General features: G+C 49.9%; 1 protein-coding gene across 5 annotated transcripts in view; it reads right to left on the reverse strand.

Annotated features, from left to right (window-relative positions):
* BCL6 (BCL6 transcription repressor) overlaps positions 1 to 21,539 on the reverse strand; it is a 35,396-nt gene extending 13,857 nt beyond the window's left edge. For 3 of the 5 annotated variants that reach the window (XM_084847794.1, XM_084847795.1, XM_084847791.1), the window contains exons 1-4: positions 21,238 to 21,298; positions 3,077 to 3,115; positions 1,619 to 1,791; positions 197 to 418 (exon numbers count right to left, since the gene is read on the reverse strand). In XM_084847794.1, coding sequence (XP_084703920.1) covers positions 197 to 418; positions 1,619 to 1,782 — 386 coding nt within the window. In that variant the 5' untranslated portion in view covers positions 1,783 to 1,791; positions 3,077 to 3,115; positions 21,238 to 21,298. Of the gene's footprint in view, positions 1 to 196; positions 419 to 1,618; positions 1,792 to 3,076; positions 3,116 to 5,547; positions 5,636 to 21,237; positions 21,299 to 21,343 lie in introns of those variants that run through there. The other 2 variants (XM_084847792.1, XM_084847793.1) reach the window with 2 other exon arrangements.
* Between the last annotated feature and the right edge of the window lie 84 nt (positions 21,540 to 21,623).

The following is a 21,623-nucleotide window of genomic DNA, read 5'->3' on the forward strand; positions in this document are numbered from 1 at the left end:
TCCATATGTCAGAGGGACAACATGTTGATCAGCACTCTTTTTCGTTGGGATCCCTCAAGGAGACAACCTTGGTCCCTCATGCATACCCTTTACTTGGGGATAAAGCACATTAAAAATCCATGGCGACAGGGAGATTTAGACTGCCCCACTCAATTTATGCATTGCACCCAGGTCCAGTTAACGTGGTGTGGCTCACCTAGAGCTGACAAGCCTTCGGCATGTATCCACAACATGTTCCATCTGCAGGTAAAGAGCGGTGGTCATGACGGCCATGATGTTGCTTTCCCGCAAGTTGAGGCGGGAGGTGTACATAAAGTCAAGGAGGATGCCAAATCCTTCAGGGTTGATCTCAGGATCCAGGTTGATGACATTCAAATTGCACTTCAGCTGATCAGTGAAAATGCTGTAGAAAAGACCACTGGAAGAAAGGAAATAAACAAATGAGAGCCAGAAATATTTAGATTCAGGCAGAGAGCGTGGGTTGGGGTGGACCTGAAGAGGCAGGATCCAGAATGGTCCTAACGAAACCTTTCGTGTTATCTGCTGCATTGGTAGAGTGGAACATTTTGCAGTTACTCACAGCTAGGGTTGGCGGAAAATTTCTCCCCGAAACTTCGGGGGGCCGAGCGCCAACGTGTTCGGCCCCCCGAACAAGTTTCGGGGAGAAATCCTCCGCACCCCCCCGCACCCCGCACCCCGCCCGGGACAGGACTTACCTTCGCCAAATGTCCCTCCCGGTGGCTGGTCCGGCCGGCGGTTCGGCGGGTGTTTGAGCGAGGCGGGAGCGGCAGCCGGTCTTTCGACCGGCTGCCACCGCCGCCATTGCAATGAAAGGAAAAAAAAAATGCCCCCTGATAGGCTACGTGACGATTGACGTAGCCTATCACGGCTAGATTTGCAAAGTCAGCCGTGATAGGCTACGTCAATCGTCACGTAGCCGATCACGGGTGACTTTAAAAAAAAAAGAAAAAAGTGTGTACGGATAATGGCGGCCCCCATAGGGAGCCGCCATTTGCGTTCCTTATTTGGTCGCTGTAGTCTACGTAAAGATTTACGTAGACTATGGCGAAAATAAGGGCAACGCTATTTGCGTTTTTTTTTTTTAACTTTCACGTTCGCGGCCGGGCGAGGCGGGAAGCCTCCTCCCCGGCCTGAACCGCGAACATCCTTCGAGGAAAGGTAAGTGACTTTCGTCCACCCCTACTCACAGCAGGATACTATACATACGTAGTTGGGACTTAGCCCCATTGAACTCAACAAGTCTTACTTTTAAGTAAACATGCAGAATATTACGCTGTTAGAAAGCTTATTTTTTGCCTAAAGAACCTTGAAGTTACTACCTAACCAGCTCCCCTCTTTGGGGACCAGCATGATCTGGGAATCTTAATTCCCTCATTGCAACTGGGCTCAAGGTGTACAAACCAGAGGTAGGATTAAGATACCACAGTTCTCCAAATGGAATCAGGGAGCCTTCCATGAACCAAGGCCTTACATTCAGAACCTTTTGTGGGCTTTTTTCAAGTAGCTTCTTGGATGCTACCCATCCTCCCATCACACCAAGGTGGCCACCCTGCCTGGCCATTTTGTTAAATTTGCTCGGGACAAGCCCGATCCTCACCTGCAGGCCATCAGAACTGTTTTGTGGGCTCGGAACTGCTCCCGGTTAACAATGATCACAACGTCTGTCAGGATGTCCCTGCTCCTAAGGCGATTGAGATTGAGGAGGACATCACTGGCGTGTCGGGTGAACTGGATGCAACTGTCTGCCGGAGAGGCCATCATGGGTCTGTCCTGAAGGCATGTGAAAGAAGGAAAGGGAAGACCATGGGTATGCAAAAGAAGCCCTAGCAGATGGCGGCTGGGTCTGGAGCACATGGGTCGGGAGAGCACTTTATTTAGTGGAGTGAACTGTTCTATAGGAATGGACCTTGGAGGGCCTGGTCCCTGCCTTTCCAACTGAGCCCATAGGCTCCAGGCATCCTTTTAGCCACTGGCAGCTTCTCAGATGTTATTCTTGATTTTATTCTTTTAACCATTTGTGATCTGCTCAGAGAGCATTTGTTATTGAAATGCTTATTAAAATCAGTCAATTATTGGAAGCATTGCTAGAAAGTGAGGATTTGGAGAACTGCTGCAGTTCTCCAACCATGCCAATACGGAAGCAGATCGATATTGCTGGGAGCCACGCGCCAGCTGCATCGCAGCTCAGCACCTGGCATCTGGCACCATAAAGGAAGATGCTTGGCCAGACGCTCCAACCTTGTAGTTATGCCTGGTATTACCACCACACCAAAGCCCAGCCTGTAAGCTCCCAGGGGGATCTGGAAAAAGAGCCTTTGGGCTGGGCAGAACTCCAGCGTGATCCAGGGAGGCAATCCCATGCTTGAAAGATGTCCAATTAGCATTTACAAGGAGAAGGGTTCCGGCAGAACTCTCTTCTGGGGTGTGTCGGGACTGCTTGTCTTCTAGTGCAGCTTTCCCCAATCTCGTCCGCCACCCCACCCCCCGATGTGTCAGGCTACAATTCCCATTTGGGACTGGATGGCTAATGGCTGCCAGTTCTTCCCATTGCTTGAGTTTTCATGGTGTTTTAATATCTCTAGCTTTTTAAGTGCATTGTGGTGGGTTTCAGTCTTTCATCTGGCTTTGGCTGGCATTTTATAATTATTTATGTTTGAATTATATTTAGAATTATGTTATATTTAAAATTATTTATGTTTGAATTATGTTTAGAATTGTATTATATTTAAAATTATTTGTAAGCTGGTCTGAGAACCATGCAGGTCAAAAGCAAGTGTCCTAGAAATTTAATAGAAACTAAAACAACAAGATTGCCAAAAGGATCCCTCCAAGCCAGGGTCACTGAGCATGGGAAGGAGACTTTGACACCAGATTGCTCAGTGATAGCATCTGTTAAACCTACCTACTTGGTTCCCATCAGTAAGAGTATGAATATGTAAGGGGGGCTTTTTGGTCAAGAGGCACCATTCTGAATATGGTTTCCACCTAAGCCTAATGAAATATTTCATTTGGTACACTTCGTAATGAAGCCAGGCATGAAATTACATAGACTTACCTCGTGCTTGAGTTCACAGTCCAAAAATTTCTTTCAGACCTACAGAGACAAAAAATATATTTCTTTAAAAAAAAAAAATGGTAAGCTGAGAGAAAGACAAGAACCATACAACATCTTACACAATATCAAGTTGAGCTAAGTTTAAAAGTGCACTGTTATGATAGCATCTGCTGGATACTATGGGATCGTGACCAAGGCAAACAGTGTGAAAAAAGAGCACAAGCAAAGCAGTTTAGCACACAATCAGTAGTTGTTTCTTCCACATACTCTGCCCCAAGGTGTGACAAAGCTCTTTGGATCAGAGGATTGAGAAGGAACATGTAACAAGCCCACCCTTCACACAGTTTTCTCTTCTTCTGCAAAACTCTCCCCACCCCAACTCCCTTCTAAATGGTACAAGCCACACAATTTGCATCATGAACTTCATTCACAAGATCTGGGTAGTCTGATCTCAGAATTTGAGGGGTTTAAAAATGTTTAAAGGGCAAGCTACTAAACATTCTACAAGCCTAGAGAGTTGGGGGGTGTCTCCACAAGCCATGTACTCTGAGCTGGCTACGTTTGGAGGTCATTAGGGATACATGACATTATGGCCATCCTGCAGCCACCCCAGAGCTTATCACAGAAAAACCAGATTTCCTGAGACTGCTTATAGTCCGATTCATTTCCTTAAGTCGGGTTCTCCCCAGTATAGTTACTGTGTGTCCCAACCCCCGCATGCTAGCCCTGTCCAGGGGGGTACCTTTCACCATGACCCTGGTCAAGGGGTGTTTCCCATGCCTGTGTTTCCCAGAACAAACTAATCAGTGCCTACTCAGAAGTAACTCCCATTGTGGTCAATGAGGCTTGTCCTCTGAATGCACACTTCAGAATTTACAGAGATCCCCCTCAAATGAAACAACACTTTTTAAAGCACTAATTCCCTAAATACTGTAAAGCACGATCTTGATGCTGCAATTCTCTGTTGTTTGGTTTATTGCCATTCAGAAGTAACTACTTTGCACCTTCTATTCTGCAATCCTGTGTAGCATCAGGTTAGAAAGGGGACTGGTTTCCCATTCCTTTGTTTCCCGTCCCTGTCTTTCCCAGCACAAACATATGTGTATCTACTCAAAAGTAACTGCCATAGTGGTCAATGAGGCTTGTTCTTGAAATCCGCACTCTCAACGTTACTGAGATTCCCATGAATCAAAATAATGCATTTAGGAGCCTTAGGGCGCAATCCTATGGCTACTACTCAGTGGCTAGATGGCCATAGGATAGGAACCGACCTTCATCCCCTCCCATACTGCCTTGTAGGCAGTGTGGAATGGCCCTGAGCTCTGTGCTTGAAAGAGGAGTGCGGAGCAGCGAAAACAGGGCATTCCTGGGGACGTGCCAGGGTGGGGAAGTAGGAAATCTGGAACAACGCATCCAATGTGTCATCCAGCCACCGCTTTCCACCATCTGACTTCCTGAGGCTAGACAGACAAAATTGGCTGTCTAGCCACAAATGCAGGGTGGTTGAAGCACAGAGGGGACAATCCCCTCCACGCTTCTCCTGCCCTGCATTGGATAGGCGGTTGCCTCCTAATTCAGAGGTGGACGCCTATCCCTGTAGGATTGCTCCCCCCATGTCAAAGCTTTGAATGATCACAACAGAGCAGGGAGAACACTGTGTTCCTGTAATGACTGTTGCTTTAAGGAATGAAGTAATGCAGGGGGAGAGAGAAGGAGAGTGATTTTTGTCAAGCTACAGGAGGAAACCTCCCAGGATTTTATAGAAAGAGAAAGTTGGGGGGGGGGAGCCTGGATCGGGGGGGGGGAGCCTCTCTTATTAGTTGAGCAGCCCCTACCAGTCAGATGACATTCACTCCAACCCCTACCCCCCGGAAGTATGTCCTGTGAAGCAACTTACACTGGTGCAGTGCACTTGCTTATGGAGCCCTGCGCAGACCAAAGCATGCCAAAGCTGATTCCTTGAAAAAATCCGGGTAAACCTCCCTTCGCTTCTCCTTCCATTGTTGTGGAGAAACCCCCTTGGACTGTTATGAGCAGGAAAGCATAATCAAGCCAGGACACACAGTAGCAAGCCACTGAGATAACCAGTTTGCCCAAGAACTTAGCTGAGCTTTGTTGAATGTTGTGGGGACAATGCTGAAGGAGGAATTCAGAACATCTCATCACGTTCCAGGATTTAAACAAAAGAAATAAATCACAGCTCACCTTAAAAAATAAATAAATCTACCTCTGAACAAATCCTCTCTTCTCCCAGCATTGGCTTTCAAGATCTTAACATGACACCACACTGTAAAAGATCTCTGTTGTGTGGCTCTTGTGATCTAGCCCAGGGGGAGCTGAATTGTAATGTGGCATCTAATTGCCAACATAAAAATGTGTGCGATTAAGATTCCATTGCGGAGGCATGAAAGATGGCCTAGCAAGCCAACAGCACTGCCTAGAATTTCGCTTAACTGCAGCATCCAACTTACAGGCTCAGAGACAGCTCTCTTTGATGTACTGCATCTCCATCCATGCTGCCCCACCCATTGAATCAACAGCCTTGATGGGGGGGTGGGGGCGGGGAGAGACATGAGACTCCAAAGGAAAGAGGTCCGTTGCTACTACATAGACACTGCCCTGTGGGGAAGAGCAGAAAGCCTTCCAGTCCCAACCTTGCGCATGCTTATGGGGCAAAACATGGATGGACATCTCCACTGCCAACCTCCCCAGTACTTAAACCAAAGACACACCACAGCTTTCCCCAACTCCATGCCCTCCAGATGCATTGGAGTCCAGGGACATTGGATGCACCTGCTACACAGGGGATGCGGGAGTCATAGTCCAACACATCTGGAGGGCACCAGATTGGGGAAGGCTGTGTTACTGTATACATCAATCAAGCTTAGATATTTTGGTATACTCTGCAAATTTTAGGAAGGACAGTGGAAGAGCTACCAGATGTTTCTGCTCTGTGTCCTCAACCCGTTTTTTCCTGCAGCTTCCCATGGATGGGCTGTGTAACCATCCCTATGTATGTATAACTGACATATACATACATTCTCCCATGCCTCCATTTCTCTTCCTCTGCTTTCCCCCCACCCCCAGTGTCAACATTATTATCTGTAAGCTCCCCAAGGCAAGGAGCTGCCCTCTTGGACTTTGTAATGCACTGTGCACATCGATGCTTCAAATGTGCAAGGTCCTAGGTTGCAGCCACAGCACCTCCAGTTAAATAATCTCAGGCAAATTGGTCTGGGAAAGAACTACTAATCGCCAGAGCCACTGGAAGACCTTTTGCCAGTTCAGACTTCTGGAGAAACGGATCCCAGTGATGTGGACTGAGAAAGATCATTCGCTTCCATAAAGCTGGCAGAAGTGTTCCTCTGCCATACTGGTGCCAAACACCCACCCCGTTCCCCAGCACTTGAGTTTCCTTCAGTTTCTAAAGGGAACTGCCACCCACTCCTGCTCAAACCCAACTGTTTTGTAAAACATGGCACCCAATCAAGGGGGGGGGGAGTTTGTGGGAGGGGAGAGAACAAGGGGATTATCCTGACACTGTGAATTTCTCCTCTTTCTGTGCCAGAGAAGTGTTCAGCTCTCTGGGCATAGTTCATAGAAAGGGAGGGGGCTATGCTTTGCCTATCATCTACTTCCAGTTGAGCCCCCCCCCCCCTTCCTGGAAGCCACATGGGAACCTGGAATATATTGCTTCACTCAGTTCTGGGCAGAGAGAGGGAGAAGGAGAGATGAAAAACAAAGGAGGTTGCTTCGGGAGGATTATTTGTTTTCTATATTACTTGTTATAGGACATGGCCCTTACACGTCCTCCACCACAAAAGTATGGAGGTAGGTCACTCATTCCCATTTTGCAGATGGAGAAAAGTGAGGCCAAGAGAGCAAGAGCAGCCAAACACTGCCCAGACTGCTACGTGGGCATTTGAATGCATCTTGCAAGGTCGCCACATAAGTCCAGTTGTAACATACCACTTCTGCTTTTCGAGAGAACTAGTTCCATTTCCTTGCAAGCCTTGGTGAGGGAGAGCAAACAGATGTTCACATCAGCTTTCTGAATGCTTAGCCAATGTCTCAGTAAGACTGAGCCATCCTGCACACACTGGCCTGGTTTGCACATAACTACAACTCAGAGTATGGGTTGAGTGTGGGTTGTCGTTGAATCATGGGTTGTCATTATATGGTAACCCTGCATTATGGTTTAATTCTGGGCTGTTCACCATGAACAACCCAAGAAAAGAACCCATAGTTTGTTGTCAGGTTGTGAACTCTGCATTGTTCATGGTGAACAACCCATTGTGAAACCAGAGTGCAGTAATGACAACCCACAATTCAACGACAACCCATAGTCAACCTGTTCTCTGGGTTGTTGCTCTGAGTGAACCAGCTTTGTGTTTTGCTCTCTAGACAATCATTCCATCACCCTGCCTTCTTCACAGACGTTCTACAGGGGGTCCAGATGTCATCTTCCACTCATAACCCTCTTGTGATTTCCCACTGCTTCTTTTTTCTTATTAATGAAAGCCCGTTAAGGAGAAGAAAAAAACAGAATAGTTGCACAATGTCTTCTAATTGGTGTTGCCAGTAGCCCTCTGTTTGAAAACACCCCATCTTCTTACCATCTGAAGGATGTTCATGTTTGGACTGTTATCTTTCTGTCCGTGAGAGGGAGCTCCTGCATAACAAAACACCTATGTCCTATCTTTGACTCTGTTTATTTAAGGAATGTATATCACATGCCAATCTTGCAATCATATACCAGCTAACCACACTTCAGTTGGCCCAATAAGATTTACATTTGCAAGTTACACAGACTTCAGCCAGAATGGAAAGCTACCAGAGTCTCATTCAAACTACCTCCTTTTCCAACTTACCCAATGACACAGCTATGCCTAGCCCAGATATAGTCTTACACCAAGAGAAGCTGGTCCAATAGAGAAATATTAACGATCTCTGAATAACCTGGGGCCAAGAGGGTAAAAATAAGCATGTAATTTCTCACCATGAGTGAGGTCAGCAAGGTATTTTGGAGTCTAGAACGCAACTTCTAGATGCACTTTGGGTCTAGAACGTGAGTACAAACCCAACTTCAGCTAATGCTAAGTGGCCTCAGGTGAGTTGCTCCCAGCTGTAAGAACTACCTCGTTGGACTTAATGGAGTTTGGTCTGAGCTAACATTTTGTCTCCAAGAATAAGCAGCCAAGATGCTTCTTGGAAGCCCCACAAGTGAAGCATGAATGCTACAACTCTCTCCTTCACTTTTGCTCCCCAGGGGTATACTGCCTCTGAGCACAGAAGCTTCCTTTAGCTATCGTGGCAAACATCCATGGATAATCTCACTCTCAGTCCTCAGTCCCATGCTTTGTAAAATTGGAATAGCAGCGGCTATCTTCTATTTCACAGGATTTCAAATTATTCCCCCATTTTGGGGCACTGCTCTGCAGTTATGATCCCACGTTCTCACCAAAACCCTGTAAAACATTAGACCGAGATGAGATGACATTTTTTTCCCCATGGCCAGAGTGCTTCATCAAGGGATTGAAAGACTAGGTCCTCTATTTCCAATCATCAGGAGAAAACACTGGTACCACGAAACGTTTATACCCCCCCCCCCCGGAAACACACACAAACATACTATAGAAGTTGTATATTAAGCAAGCTGGTAAAAATATGCTTTCAGACCAGCATTCTTTATATCTATGAACTCGCATTTCACAGAACAAGCACAGCAGATTTATGTATTTATTTATTTTTATTACATGTCTATACTGCCCAATAGCCAAAGCCAAAACTATTGTGAACTCTGTACAACCAGCTCATGAATCTTAGGTAATATCCAGGAAACCTTCTTGTTATTTATTTAATTGTGGCATGGAAATAGGGTGTCCAGTAACAGTGTTCTCTGGGTGGCTCACACACATAAAATCCAATAACCATAAAACAAATTGTAGCATAAAACTGTCAGCAAACTAGCTTCACAGCATAACTCGAGATACAGAGTAGAAATACAGTGGTTTAAGAGCTAAGATCACAGATTTTAAAAGACCTGGGAAAAGGAAAAAATCACCTGGCATTGAAATGAACATAGTGTGCCAGGACATCCCACAACCAGGGTGCTGCCACTGAAAAGACTCTCACTCTGGGAGCTACCCGCCTTTATTTATTTATTTATTCACTTAATTTCATTTCATTTCTATACTGCCCAATAGCCGAAGCTCTCTGGGCGGTTCACAAAAATTAAAACCAAGAAGCACACAATAAAACAATATAAAATATATAAAACATTAAAACCACAGTATAACAATACCACCAGAAGAAAACCTAGCAGCAATGCAGAGATTTAAAAGACAGATTTAAAACAGCAAAGCTAAAAGTCTAGAAAGCTAAAATACTAAAAAGCCTGGGAAAATAAAAAGGTCTTCACCCGGTGCCAGAAGGAATACAATGTAGGTGCCAGGCGAACCTCACTAGGGAGCTCATTCCACAGCCAGGGTGCCACAGCAGAAAAGGCCCTCCTCCTAGTAGCCACCCGCCTCACTTCCTTTGGCAGGGGCTCATGGAGGAGGGTCACTGAGGATGTCAGGGCCCCTGGAACAGGGCTTCTAAAGAAGATCTCATTATCCAAGAGGATTTTGTTACTCAAATCTACTCATTTTTCTACTACCTGAAGTGTGCATACCCTGCTCCAAATGAAGTCCACCCTGTTTCGGTGTGTTTTGTAGCTTTATTGCAGCCGTAAGCCACTTGGAAAGCATCAGCGACGAGGAAAAGCAGGCTATAAAATTACTGAAGGGTGGGTTTTTTTAAAAGTTCATTCCTTATGCTCTGGAACCACCAGAGCGGTGATCATAACCCACTGATGCAGACAAACATGTGTTCCAGGGAATCCTCGGAAGGAACCCTGCTACAGTTTTCAGGGTGGGCAGCTTGCCTGCCCCTACTGACATCCCCTGGCCATGTGCAGTCACATGAGGCTCAGGAGGAGGGTTCTTCTCAGTCGTGCGCACACTCCATACGGCATTCTGCTGTAGTCCAAAAGGCCTAGCCAGGGCCCAATACGGGCGCCTTGAACATGTGCCCAGAAGAACCTCCAGCACAGTGGAGCACTAGTGGCAAGAGTGTTGGACTGGGAGCTGGGAGATCCGGGTTCTAGTCCCCACTCAGCCATGGAAGCTCACTGGATGACTTTGGGCCAGTCACAGACTCTCAGCCCAACCTACCTCACAGGGTTGTTGTTGTGAGGATAAAACAGAGAGGAGGAGGATCATGTCAGCCGCCTTGGGTTCCTTGCAAGAGGAAAAAAGGCGGTATATAAATGCAATAAAGAAGAAAGAAGTATGTCTATGCCACAGACATTCCTCTACTGAGAGAACAGGCGTAGGGTGGTTGGGTTTCCCTTGCTGCTAAAGAGAGGGATTTTATCTGCCAGGCAATCTTCCCAGGTAAGCGGTCTCTATTTGCCATCCCAAATAAATGAGGTTGGATTCATTTCTAGAATTTATGGGGTGGGGAGGTTGGGAGACAGGGGCTTCTAGCACTGAAGCGACTTGGCCAGCGTAGATCAAAGACTCCTTGATTCCACCAGCTCGGTCTCTTCCTCCCACCCTGCACTGTGGCTAATGGGCCACCACAAGTCTGTGCTGAGCATTCTGTTCCAAGTTCTGGTGTGATCCAATTTCCTGCCAAAGCAGACAAATGCTTCGAAGAAATACAATACAGCAGAGGGGGCAGGTTGGCCATCGTCAGCCTCTAACCAGGAAAACCCATGTGGCTTCCCCTGAAGATGCTGAAAGGAGAAGGCCAGGTTGGGGGAGGAACATTCTGCAGAGACTCCAGTAAGGAGGGAGACTGAAACCTTGTGGAACTCCCCCTCTTACTCCCCCATCCTCCCCAGCTCCAAAGCATTCTAAAATATCACAGCTCAGTTCAGCATTGGAGCATGCCTCCCGGATTCATAACCTGCCTCTCCATCTGGCAGACGCACAAGGCAGCCCACAAATGAAGCTGCACACCCCTTGACAGGTGCATCCTGGGAGTTGACAGACTTCGCACGTTGCAGGCAGAAGGTCTGGGTTCTTCAGCCCCCTGAAGTCTGCAGTTAAAATGACCTAAGCTAGCAAGGTGGGGAAAGATCTCCACCTGACGACTTGGAGAGTCCCTGCCAGTCAGTAGACCAGCCTTCACCAACCTGGTCCCATTCAGATGGGTTGGACGGCAACTCTCATAATTCCCAGCCAGCATGGCCAATGGAGTTGCCGTCCAACACATCTGGAGGGGACCAGGTTGGCGAAGGCTGCAATAGGCATTACAGGGCTAGGTAGACCCACAGCTTCATATTGGCACATCCATTGGATTCATACATACTTTTAACAAGCAGTAAAGTCCATGGGGATTGTTTTTTAAAGGGTCTTTGTTTTAACCATTTTTAGGCTGACTGTCCAGACAGAGGCCACTGCCCCAGCATCATACACAGAAGCATTACATTACCAAGAGGCACTCCCTCGGCTGCTACCCAGTGGTGAGTGTGAAGTGGAGACATCCATCTTGATGAGCACCTGTATAGACTGGAGTGCACCATGCAGATGTGAACAGGAATACTGTGTTAAAAAGGGCACCAGTAAATCCATTATCTGTGCGATGGCTCAGCCACACTTTCTCTTACTGTTGGCACCACCAGCTGTCCCTGGCAACAAAACCAAGCGCACCAGAATCTCACTTAAGGTGTCCTTGGAAGCAACCATGAAGATTCTTTTGCAGGCCAAACATCTTCTCTGGAGTAAGGAAAGAAAGAGGTTCTAGAACAGCCTTCCAGAACCTGGTTCCCTCCTCATGTGGAGGACAACTCCCAGCATTCCTGACCATTGGCCGTCCTTGCTGGGGTTGATGGGAATTGAAGTCCAAAATATCATTTTCCAACTCTCAGGGGTGGGGGGAGAGTCAACCTACCCCTGCTAATAGAAATGCTGCCACATCCCATTTGTGGTGGAACAGTGCTCCAATGATTTGCCAGTTTCTTCGGCAGTTTCAGCAGTTTTTCCAGGGCAAACAGACTTCACCTCAGATATGCAGAGGCATCTGTATGCAGCATGACAACATCACCATGGAATGGATACATGCTAAACAGGAAATATATGGGTGCTAATAAGTTTGGAATGCAAGGTGGACTCTTGACAAGGAGGGGAAGTTCAGTGTATATTCATATCAAACAACAACAACACCCACTCCAAATCAGAATACGCAGAACTAGGTGTGAATGGGATGGAGGGAACTAAAGCAGGCAGGAAAATGCATAATGTTCCCCGCATTGCACAGGACTGATCTGCAAAACTTTTTTGTTGTTGTTGCAGATCATCAACTCCACTCCAGTGTTATTCAGTTCAGGCTGCGGAGTGGACCGGCTCACCATTCGATCTATAGAGCCATTGACTGTCCTATGCTCTGGTTTGCTCCACTTGTTCTAGCCCCAGCCACACATGCACACCACCCTAAGGAAACAAGGCCACCGAAACAGAGGCAGCTGAAGCCACCAAAGGCCACAGACAGAGGGGCTAGGTCTGAAGCACGTGGCGGAATGCCTCCTCCTATAAGACTGTCGAGTCCAACCCCCTGCTCAATGCAGGAATTCAAGTCAGAGCATCCCCACCAGATGGCTGTCCAGCTCGTCTTGAATGCCTGCAGGGTGGGAGAGCCCACCGCCTCCCTAGTGAATTGGTTCCCTTGTCGTATTGCTCTAACAGTCAGGAAGTTTTTCCTGATGCTCAGCCGGAATCTGGCTTCTTGGAACTTGAGCCCATGATTCCGTGTCCTGCACTCTGGGATGATCTGGCCCTCCTCTCTGTGACAACCTTTCAAGTATTTGAAGAGTGCTATCATATCTCCCCTCAGTCTTCTCTTCTCAAGGCTAAACACGCCCAGTTCTTTCAGTCTCTCCTCATAGGGCTTTGTTTCCAGTCCCCTGATCATCTTTGTTGCCCTCCTCTGAACCCTCTCCAGCTTCTCTGGACATTCAAGTCGGGAAAAGATGCCAGCTGAGCCGGGAGGCTGCCCTTCTTGGCAGAAGACAGTAGTGAATTAAGAGCCCCTTACTCTGAAGCCTCCACTCAAGCCTGGGGCCCTCCAGATGTGTTGAACTGCACCTCCCATAATTCCCAGCCAGCATGGCTGTATCCTGACACATCTGGAGGGCACCAGTTTGGGGAAGGCTGATCCACCACCTTCCCAGCACCTTTATGGGGCAGGGGGAGCGCAACTGGGACCAGCTTTAGAAGGCTAATCAAGTCTCCCCATAAAAGGAATGGCTGAGTTTTCTGCTCCCTCCAAAGGACTAGAAGCACTCTTTTCAACCTATCCAGGCCTGTATGGATAAGCCACCAATCAGCTTTTCCTTTGCAAGCAGGTCAGGGCCCTTGGTTGCTTTACACATGGGCAACGTCATTAGCCGGCTCTCCTAGCCAGTTAAAGGACAGGCGGAAAGAAAAAAGGGTGTACAGTAAGCATAGACCTGAAGATCTAGTGTATGGATGAAATGGAGAACTGGGAATGGGTCCATTCAGTGGCCAGCTCCAGCATGCAGCCACATTGAACGTCTGGAAGACTCCCGGGTCACCAGCCAAGGGACGGATGGGGGAGGAATGCTCCACAGACCTACCACAGGTCCCCCAGCTGGCTTGCAAGGAGGTGTGGAAGCCCAACATGAGCACACACACTTCAGGGTTGGAACGTTCCAACAGACAGGTTCAGTTTTGGACACCTCACTCAGAGTGCTTGGCTGGTCTTAGGGTCAGCTAATATTACTTTGCCTCACTTTCCATCTGTAAAATGGGAATAGCTCAGACAACCTCAGCGGACGTGGCAAAAAATGGATGAAAACAGGCTTGTCGTTTCTTTAGAGATCCAGTAAGGGAACATAAAACAGACTCCCAGACTTGGGGGGAGGGGGTGATCCTGGCAGTTATGTAGGATGTCCTGGTGTTCTCTGCACTGCTTTGCTATTGTTCCATGGGTGAGCTCTCCCCACCTCCCACTCCACCTGCCTGCCTGTGGAATCCGAGAGACTTCTAAAATTAAATTTTGGAATTGGTGTGTGCACAGCTTGCTGCAGTTCAGTCCACATCTCTCTTCCCCCTCCACCCCACTTACAGGCTACCACATTCACAACCATGTCTGCGCATTAGACTACCACGCAAAAAGAGAATGGCGATGCAATTCCTTTCTGCACTCCTACTTTAATCAAAGCACAGATGCGCTAGTGCACATCGGGGGAAAAAAAACCATGTAAAGACTGCAGCAGACTGCGCATGCCCAGAGATCTGAACAACATATGGAAGCCAAACACAGGAGAATGGCAGATCATGAACACATCCGCACGGCCAGGTAATTTGGAATCTCAACGTCTGGGACAAAATTCAGAAAGAGAATTTCATAAACAACCCTGCCTCCAGGCCCTTAGCTCATGTCCTCTCTTGCATTAGTTCCTCCCCAATACTTCTCTCCTTCCCCCTGAACAGGTTCACCGAGGGCCTTAGGCCCCAGCTACACGAAAAGTGGTAGCACAGCGACTGAGAATATTTGGGTATTTGTGACTGCTGTTACTCGCCAGGCAAACCCCCCTGTTGGAGCATCATCCACACTAACATATAAAAACTCCAGAGTAAATCTGACATTCAGAAGTTATACCTCCGTGTGGGCAGGGGAGATTCTCCTGAGGTGTGAGCTGATTGCAACAAACAAGGAAACAAAATAAACAATAACACCCAAGTAGTTTTAAGAGGTTCATGTTTATGTTCCCACATATTGAAAAAGAGAATAAATCATATTTGAGGGATGGATCAAGGAAACTTGCATCGGACATACATTTGAGGGGTGTGTGTGTGAGTGCATAAAAGTCTGAGGTACACAAAAGTTTTCTAAAACCTGCCACCAGACAAAAATTAATAATCATGTTCTCAAGTAAAAACAAGTCTCCGTGGCCATAACCACTTCCCCAAAGCCATCTCACCCTTCCCCAGCAAACCACAAGCGATACTGACCCAAAATACAAAGTGAAAGTTTGCAGGAGGTAAATGCAGAAAAGTAAAAATCACACTGCTCACACACTGGCCGCTGTACAAACACGTCGTTGCAAGATCATGCATTGCTAATGGATTTCTTTTTGCAATAAACCAATGCCTGGTTGGCTCCATTCTGAACTGGCTGGATATTTGCAAGACAGAAGAACGGCAAAACGCCTTCTCATTGGTAGCGCTAGGAGCCCTCCACCTGGGAGCAACTACAGTCTAATTCTCCAAGAGTGCTGTACCAACTCCTAACATTGGCCCAAACTTGGGCATCATGGTCACAATCCAGCATATGCATATCATGCACTTGGGAGGCCCATTCACTTCAACGGGAGGGTTAAACGAGTGCTTACATCATTTCCATTGAAAGCCATCAGACTTAAATGGGCTTTAACGGTGGCACAACTGTGCCCATTGGATCAGTTTTTCTGAATGACGTCATTGTTGTTGTTGTTATTATTGTTGTTGTTGTTATTATTATTATTATAGAAAGCTTCAAAGTGCCCTACTGGCTTTGCTGTTCTCAGTGTTTGATTTCTGGACTAAAATTTCACAATTAGAATACAACGGCTAGCCATCTTCTTTAAGGTTGGAGAACTTGAAGTTTCCTATAACTAGGCCAAGAAGTGGCAACCTTTAGCTGGGTTACAGTAAAACCAGACACCATCCATCCAGAAGCTTTCTTGCACAAGTCCCATTGAAATGAGATGATCATGCTCTCGCACTACTCCTGCTAATTTCTTGCACAAGAAAATATAGGAGTGGATGATGTACCAATTTTATTTCTTCTCCTTTGAATGATTGCAGTCAAGCTTGGAGAACACTATTTAGTTAATGTCTCCCCCCACTTTTTTTTTTTTTTACATCTTTTCTTTTCTTTTTTTACACATGTTTTAAGATTTCCCATGATTTCTCCTTGGATAAATAAGTCTCTGGCTGAAACCCCTAAACTATAACAGGTGGACTTTCCACAGCCAACAAGCATCAAGAAACCCAACAGCAGGGAGTTAAGACATATTTCCTTCTGCAGTATGACAACTAACAAGTCCGGGACTTCTGAGAGACCGTAGAATTGCAGCTAAGAATTGGAAGCTTGCAAATGAATGTTTTTCCCCCAGGCAGTTTGTACATTTTCCTGTGGAAAAAAAAAGTTGTGAAGGACTTCTGAGACCAGTTACCCATTCATTTGTCTAGAAAACTGACATGTGGTTATTGAGTTTTTACATTGGTGATGTTTTTTACTTTGCACACAGAGAATGGTGAACATTAAAACACATGCGCGCACACACAAATGATTTTTTTTCAAATGCATGGCCTAAAACTATTCTGAAGTAACTTCTCTGCTGCAAGATATATAAAAAAAGTCCCCTGGGGCATGCTTAAAAAGGCAACCTGCATTCTGAACTCATCTTTTTAAAGCTTTCATTACAATATCATGAAAGATAATTAAAAATTTGAAAACCTCAGGACAAGACTGGTGATGCATTTTGATTTGATGGAAAAATTAAGCAGCTGACATGCTTTGAAAAGCACAACTCTTGCAGTGAATAGAAGAGAGTCTCTCTCCCCATCCCCACCCCCCAACCGCTCCATACACCAAACCCTGGAGGATCCTGGATTTTTAATTTAATTTGTTAGACTCCCTTCCCTAACCTGGCACCAACCATCCCCAACCTGGTGCCCTCCAGATGTGTTGGACTGCAACTCCCATCATGACCAGCCAGCATAGTGATGCTGGCTGAGAATGATGGGAGTTGTAGTCCAACACACCTGGAGGGTGCCAGGTTGGGAAAGGCTTCTATATACAGTTTTAAACAAGAGCAACATCCTTCAAAAGACAATGTCATCCCAAGTATCCCTAGAAACTGCAGGAGACCCATGTATCCCTAGAATTTTATCCAATGTTAATCTAACTTAAATGCTAATACTGGATACAGCCCCTAGTCTGCCATGACAGCTTTGAGCAAGTCAGTTGCAAGCCTCAGTTCCCCCATTTGTAAAATGGACCTTAGCATTATCCAGTGGACAGATGATTAAAACTTGAGGCTATCTGCGTGTAAGTGGATATTTTCTTTTAGGAGACAGCAGCTCCAACACCACAAGGGCAAATTTAGCACTGCTCTTTAAAAGATATGTGGGCTTTAATAAGAAAAAAGGGGGAAAGAAAGGTTCTTGTTCTACAGCACACACCCCTTTCCCAGCATGTCAAGGTTATTTCATAATACTGAAGGGGAAAAGGGGGGGTGGGGGAAGACGACTTGGCAAAGGGGGACACGCACACACACACGAAAAGGGAGGGTGGGGAGAGATCCAGCTGTGTTATTCCACATTTAACCACCAGAGGTCAATGTTGACCCAAATCGTGGTTTAAGTTTTGTTTGTTTTCATAACAAAGTGTCTCCCCCCCCCCCTTCGGAAGACTGGGGAGAAGGAGACGCGCATCTAAGCACCCTCTGTCATGTTAACGCATTAGCACTGGAAAAAATCTCGAGTTAAAAGAAAAAGAGGTCAGATAACTAAAAAAATTCTTTCCGCCCTACTGGCTTCGTCCCAAAACCAGTTTAATGGTTTTGGGGTCCCCCGCCCCTTTTTCCTCCCAATGCATTCCTAATTGACAAGACTGACTCCCCCCCCCCCTTTTATTGTTTAAAAGAAACTCTTTAAGAAATGAACAAGAGAGCGCCGGAACAACCTCCTCTCTTGGAATTGGCTTCGTTTGGACTTTCTCTGCTTTGCCCTTCCTTGAGCAAACAAACACTTCTCTTCCCTCCCCCCCCCCGCCCTCTCTGCCTTCCAGACTTTTTAAATAATTTGGCGGGGTGGGGGCAGGGCATGAAAGTACAGAAGCCCACCCTTGGACCCGGGAGTCTTTGGTTCAAGAGAGACAGGGTTTTAGTGCCCTTGACCTGGGGCTTGGCAGAGGATTCCCTCTCTGCCTATACCCAGATCTTGGATTTGTCACTGTCTCTCTCTCTCTCTCTCTCCCCCGTCTGTGCAGAGAGAAAAGAGGTCAGCTTACAGAGGGGAAAACATCTTTCTCCCTTTGCCATTAAAATTCCCCTTTGACCCCTTCCGGGAACAGTCCACCAAGCTCCTTTCAAAAAGTTTCGTGTTTTAAAAAGGGACGACTTTAGCCCTTCCGGGGAAGCGAGGCCAGGCGCCCAACAGCGGAGCTCTCCGCCAAGGCGGGGTAATTACCTCGCGTCGAGGCCCCTCCATCCTCCGCCCCTACATACACACATTCCCATTTCAGGGCACAGTATCTACGCCAGTGGAATGGTAATCGAGGTCAGCTGTCGCGGACTTGGCGGCTCCGTATCAGTTCACTCCGGGATAAGGGCTGCCCCGGTGGACACGGAGATTGAGCCCGCACAAGCGAGGCTCAGACCACTACTGCAGCGACTAAAAAATCCGTCCCAGGCGCTTCTTTCTTGGCTCAGTCTGAGGCCGCGATTCATAACCCCAATTTTAATTATCTATATATTTAAACACGGGCTGCCCCCCAGCCCCTTCAAACCTACCCCTACACACACACACACACACACTATCCATCTATCTGAGAACTACTCCGATTTTAGAAGCAAGACTGCTCTGTCCTTAAATAGGCGCATTTTTATGGCTGTTTCTTGAATACAAACCAACCATATTTCCGGGGGGGGGGGGAGAGAGAGAGAGAGAGAGAAGAGGAGAAACTGGGATTAATATTCCTCCAGCAGCCGCCTCCACCATCCAGACTCTATTTTCTATCAACAGCTTCTGTTCGCAGCTCAGCTGGCTTCCCCCACGCGCGACTTCAGCTCTTCCCTGAGATCCCACCATCCCTGTCGGATCTCTCTCCGTCCTGCAAGCCCACATTGCGCATTGGAAGCACCTCCGGGCAGGGACCGTTCCATTTGTCTATTAAACTCTAACGCGCATTCAGGTACATGGGCGATTATCGTCATCTCGAGATTCCCCCCCCTCGAGTTGTTGTTGATAACAAAAACAACAACAGCAGCAACAACAACAAAAACAACAACCTTTCTCCCTAGTTACCCCCCCATCCCTAGAGAATTATGCATACTTCATAACGGCCTCGCCGCCAAAATACCTGAGCTTAAGTATCCTGAAATCTCCCCCCACCTGCACAGACACTAAACATCTCCCTCCCGCCCAGAAAAAAGCTCGCGACCCAGTTCTTGATCTCCCCACTTAAAGAGAAAAAAATACTGACACACCCACACACCCTTTGCAAATACGCCAAAACCTTTTTGCACCTCCAAAACGCCGAAGATTTATTTCCGATCCCCCGCCCGCCCCAGGTAAAACCCGTGGATTCTCTCGCCCCAGAAAAGGCGTGCGCGCGTGTGAATTAGTTTTTCTGCCCCGTCATGATTTGACGCGAGTGCGCATCTTGCGCGCCTGGCAACGGTTCTCGCCCTTTCACACGAGCGAAGGTGCCCCGCTCTCCACCTGGGACACCTCTCCGTGCCCTGCCTGGCCCGCCGTCGCCTCGCCGGCTGTCTCGCGTGCAGCGGTTTGGGGGCCGCCCGGTCCCCGCCGGTGGCAGCCCCCGGGAGTCGGCCTGGGGTCACACAGCCACACACACGGACGACGCGGGAGCGCCGCGGCGCCTCACCCGGCCCGCTCGGGGCAGGCACGCCGCGCGGCAGGCGCCCCCTCCCTCGGGCGCGCCGGAGACCCGCGGGAGCCTGCGCACGCGAGTCGCGCGCGCATCAGCCCGTCCTAAGCCGGGTCTCTTCGGCCCGCGTGTTTGGGGGGGGGGCGGCGAGGGAGATCTCCAGCTTATCCTCCCAAACACACTGGCTCGGGAGAGGCCCCCGGGCATGGCAGGCCTTGCCGCCGAGCTGCGCACCCCCTTCCTCGGGAGGACGCCTCCCTGAGCTCGGCGGGCTCACGCCCGAGGAAGCGCGCCCGGGGTCGCGCAGCGGCGCGGCTGGCGGGCCCCGAGAAGCCGGGCCAGCGCGTGGGCTTGCCGCTGGGGACCCTGACTCGCGAGCAAGCCCCGCTGGGACTCCGCGGGGCTGCGGGGCGCTGGCTGGCCCCGCCGGCTCGCGAAGAAGAAGGCCCCCCTTCGGAGCCGCCCCGGGAGCTCCCTCCGCGCCAGGAGGGCGAAGGCGCTGCGGGTCAGCCCCGGAGGGAAGAGCGGCGGCGGCGAAGGGGAAGGGGCCGCTTGCGGACGGGGCCACGCTCGGCCTCGGGGCGCGTTCATTTCTCACACTGGGAACGACGCCGGGGGGGTCTTGCGACCAGAGCGCCCTCCGCCAGCCCCTTTGGCGGCTACCGCGGGGCAACCGGGGCGGCGGCGGCCCAAGACGCCGCCGCCGCAGCCGCCTCCACGCGCGGGGGACGGAGACGCGCCAGCGGGGGGAAGCGCGGCTCGCGCCGGCCGCCGAGCCCCGCGCGCGAATGCGCAGCGCCCCCGCCCCGCTCAGCCGCACGCGCTGCCGGCGGCGGGCCGGGCGAGGCGCCCCTCCGGCCCGGGGGGGGCCGGGGAGACGCGCACCCAGCGCCCGGACTCGCCTCCGGCCGCGTCCTGACAGGACGGAGCCGGCCAGCTTCCGAGCGGGGAGAGCCGACAGTGACATTCGCCCGCCGGCGGCCCGGCGAAGCTGGCGAGCTCCGCGCAGCGCAGCGCTCCGCCCGTCCGCCGCCGCGCCGCCTCCCGGCCCGAGCCTGCCGCGCGCGGGGGCTTCTCGGCGCGGCCCTTCGCGGGGGGTCCCCCTTCCCCGCCGCTCCCCTGCCACCTGCCACGCCGGGGCGGGGGCGCGGAGGCGAGGCACACGCGGCGCTCCGCGGAGCGCCGGGGCCGGGGGTGGCGGGCGGGCGGGCAGCCCCGGAACGAGCCGGCGTCAATTAGGGCGAGCGCCGCAGCGGGCCACGCGATGAATGGCCGGTCGCGAAAACGGCATAAAACAAAAACGAAGGCAAAGCCCCGCACAGCCCCCGGAGCGCCGCCGCCGCCCTCATCGCGATGTCCTCCTCCTCCTCCTCCTTCTTCTTCTTCTTCTTCGCGGCGGCGGCGGCGGCGGCAGCAGCCTCCCCCTGCCAAGAGGAGCGGCGGCGCGGCGGCGGCGGAATCGCGAGGCGCGCGCGAGCGCAAATCACCTGGTCTCCGCGCTTTCCTAGAAAATCCTTGCATCACCACTTCTAAGAACCCCAGTTCTAAGAATCAACACCGCTCAATTCTCGGAATTTGAGCTGCCGGCATTACCATCGCCAGGCGCTCGGGGAGGGTCCGCCGGGGGCTCCTCCGCCCCGGCGACCCGCAGCTCCCCGGAAGGCCGGCTGGCGCGGCGGCGCGGCGCGGCGACGCGCTCCCGGGGGGCCCCCGTGGCGCCCCCCGAAAAGCCCCGGCGGGGAGGGAGGCAGAGCGAGGGGCGCGAGGTGCGGGCACCCCCGCCGCCAGTGGTAGGTTCCGCTCCCCGGAGTCACGTGGGGCCTTGCCTTCTGTGACGTCAGGGCTCGGCCTCGATACAATGTTGCAGAGCGCT

Source organism: Heloderma suspectum, chromosome 3, assembly GCF_057233095.1.
Source record: "Heloderma suspectum isolate Gila_16-S chromosome 3, 16-S_ref, whole genome shotgun sequence".
Lineage (NCBI taxonomy): Eukaryota > Metazoa > Chordata > Lepidosauria > Squamata > Helodermatidae > Heloderma > Heloderma suspectum.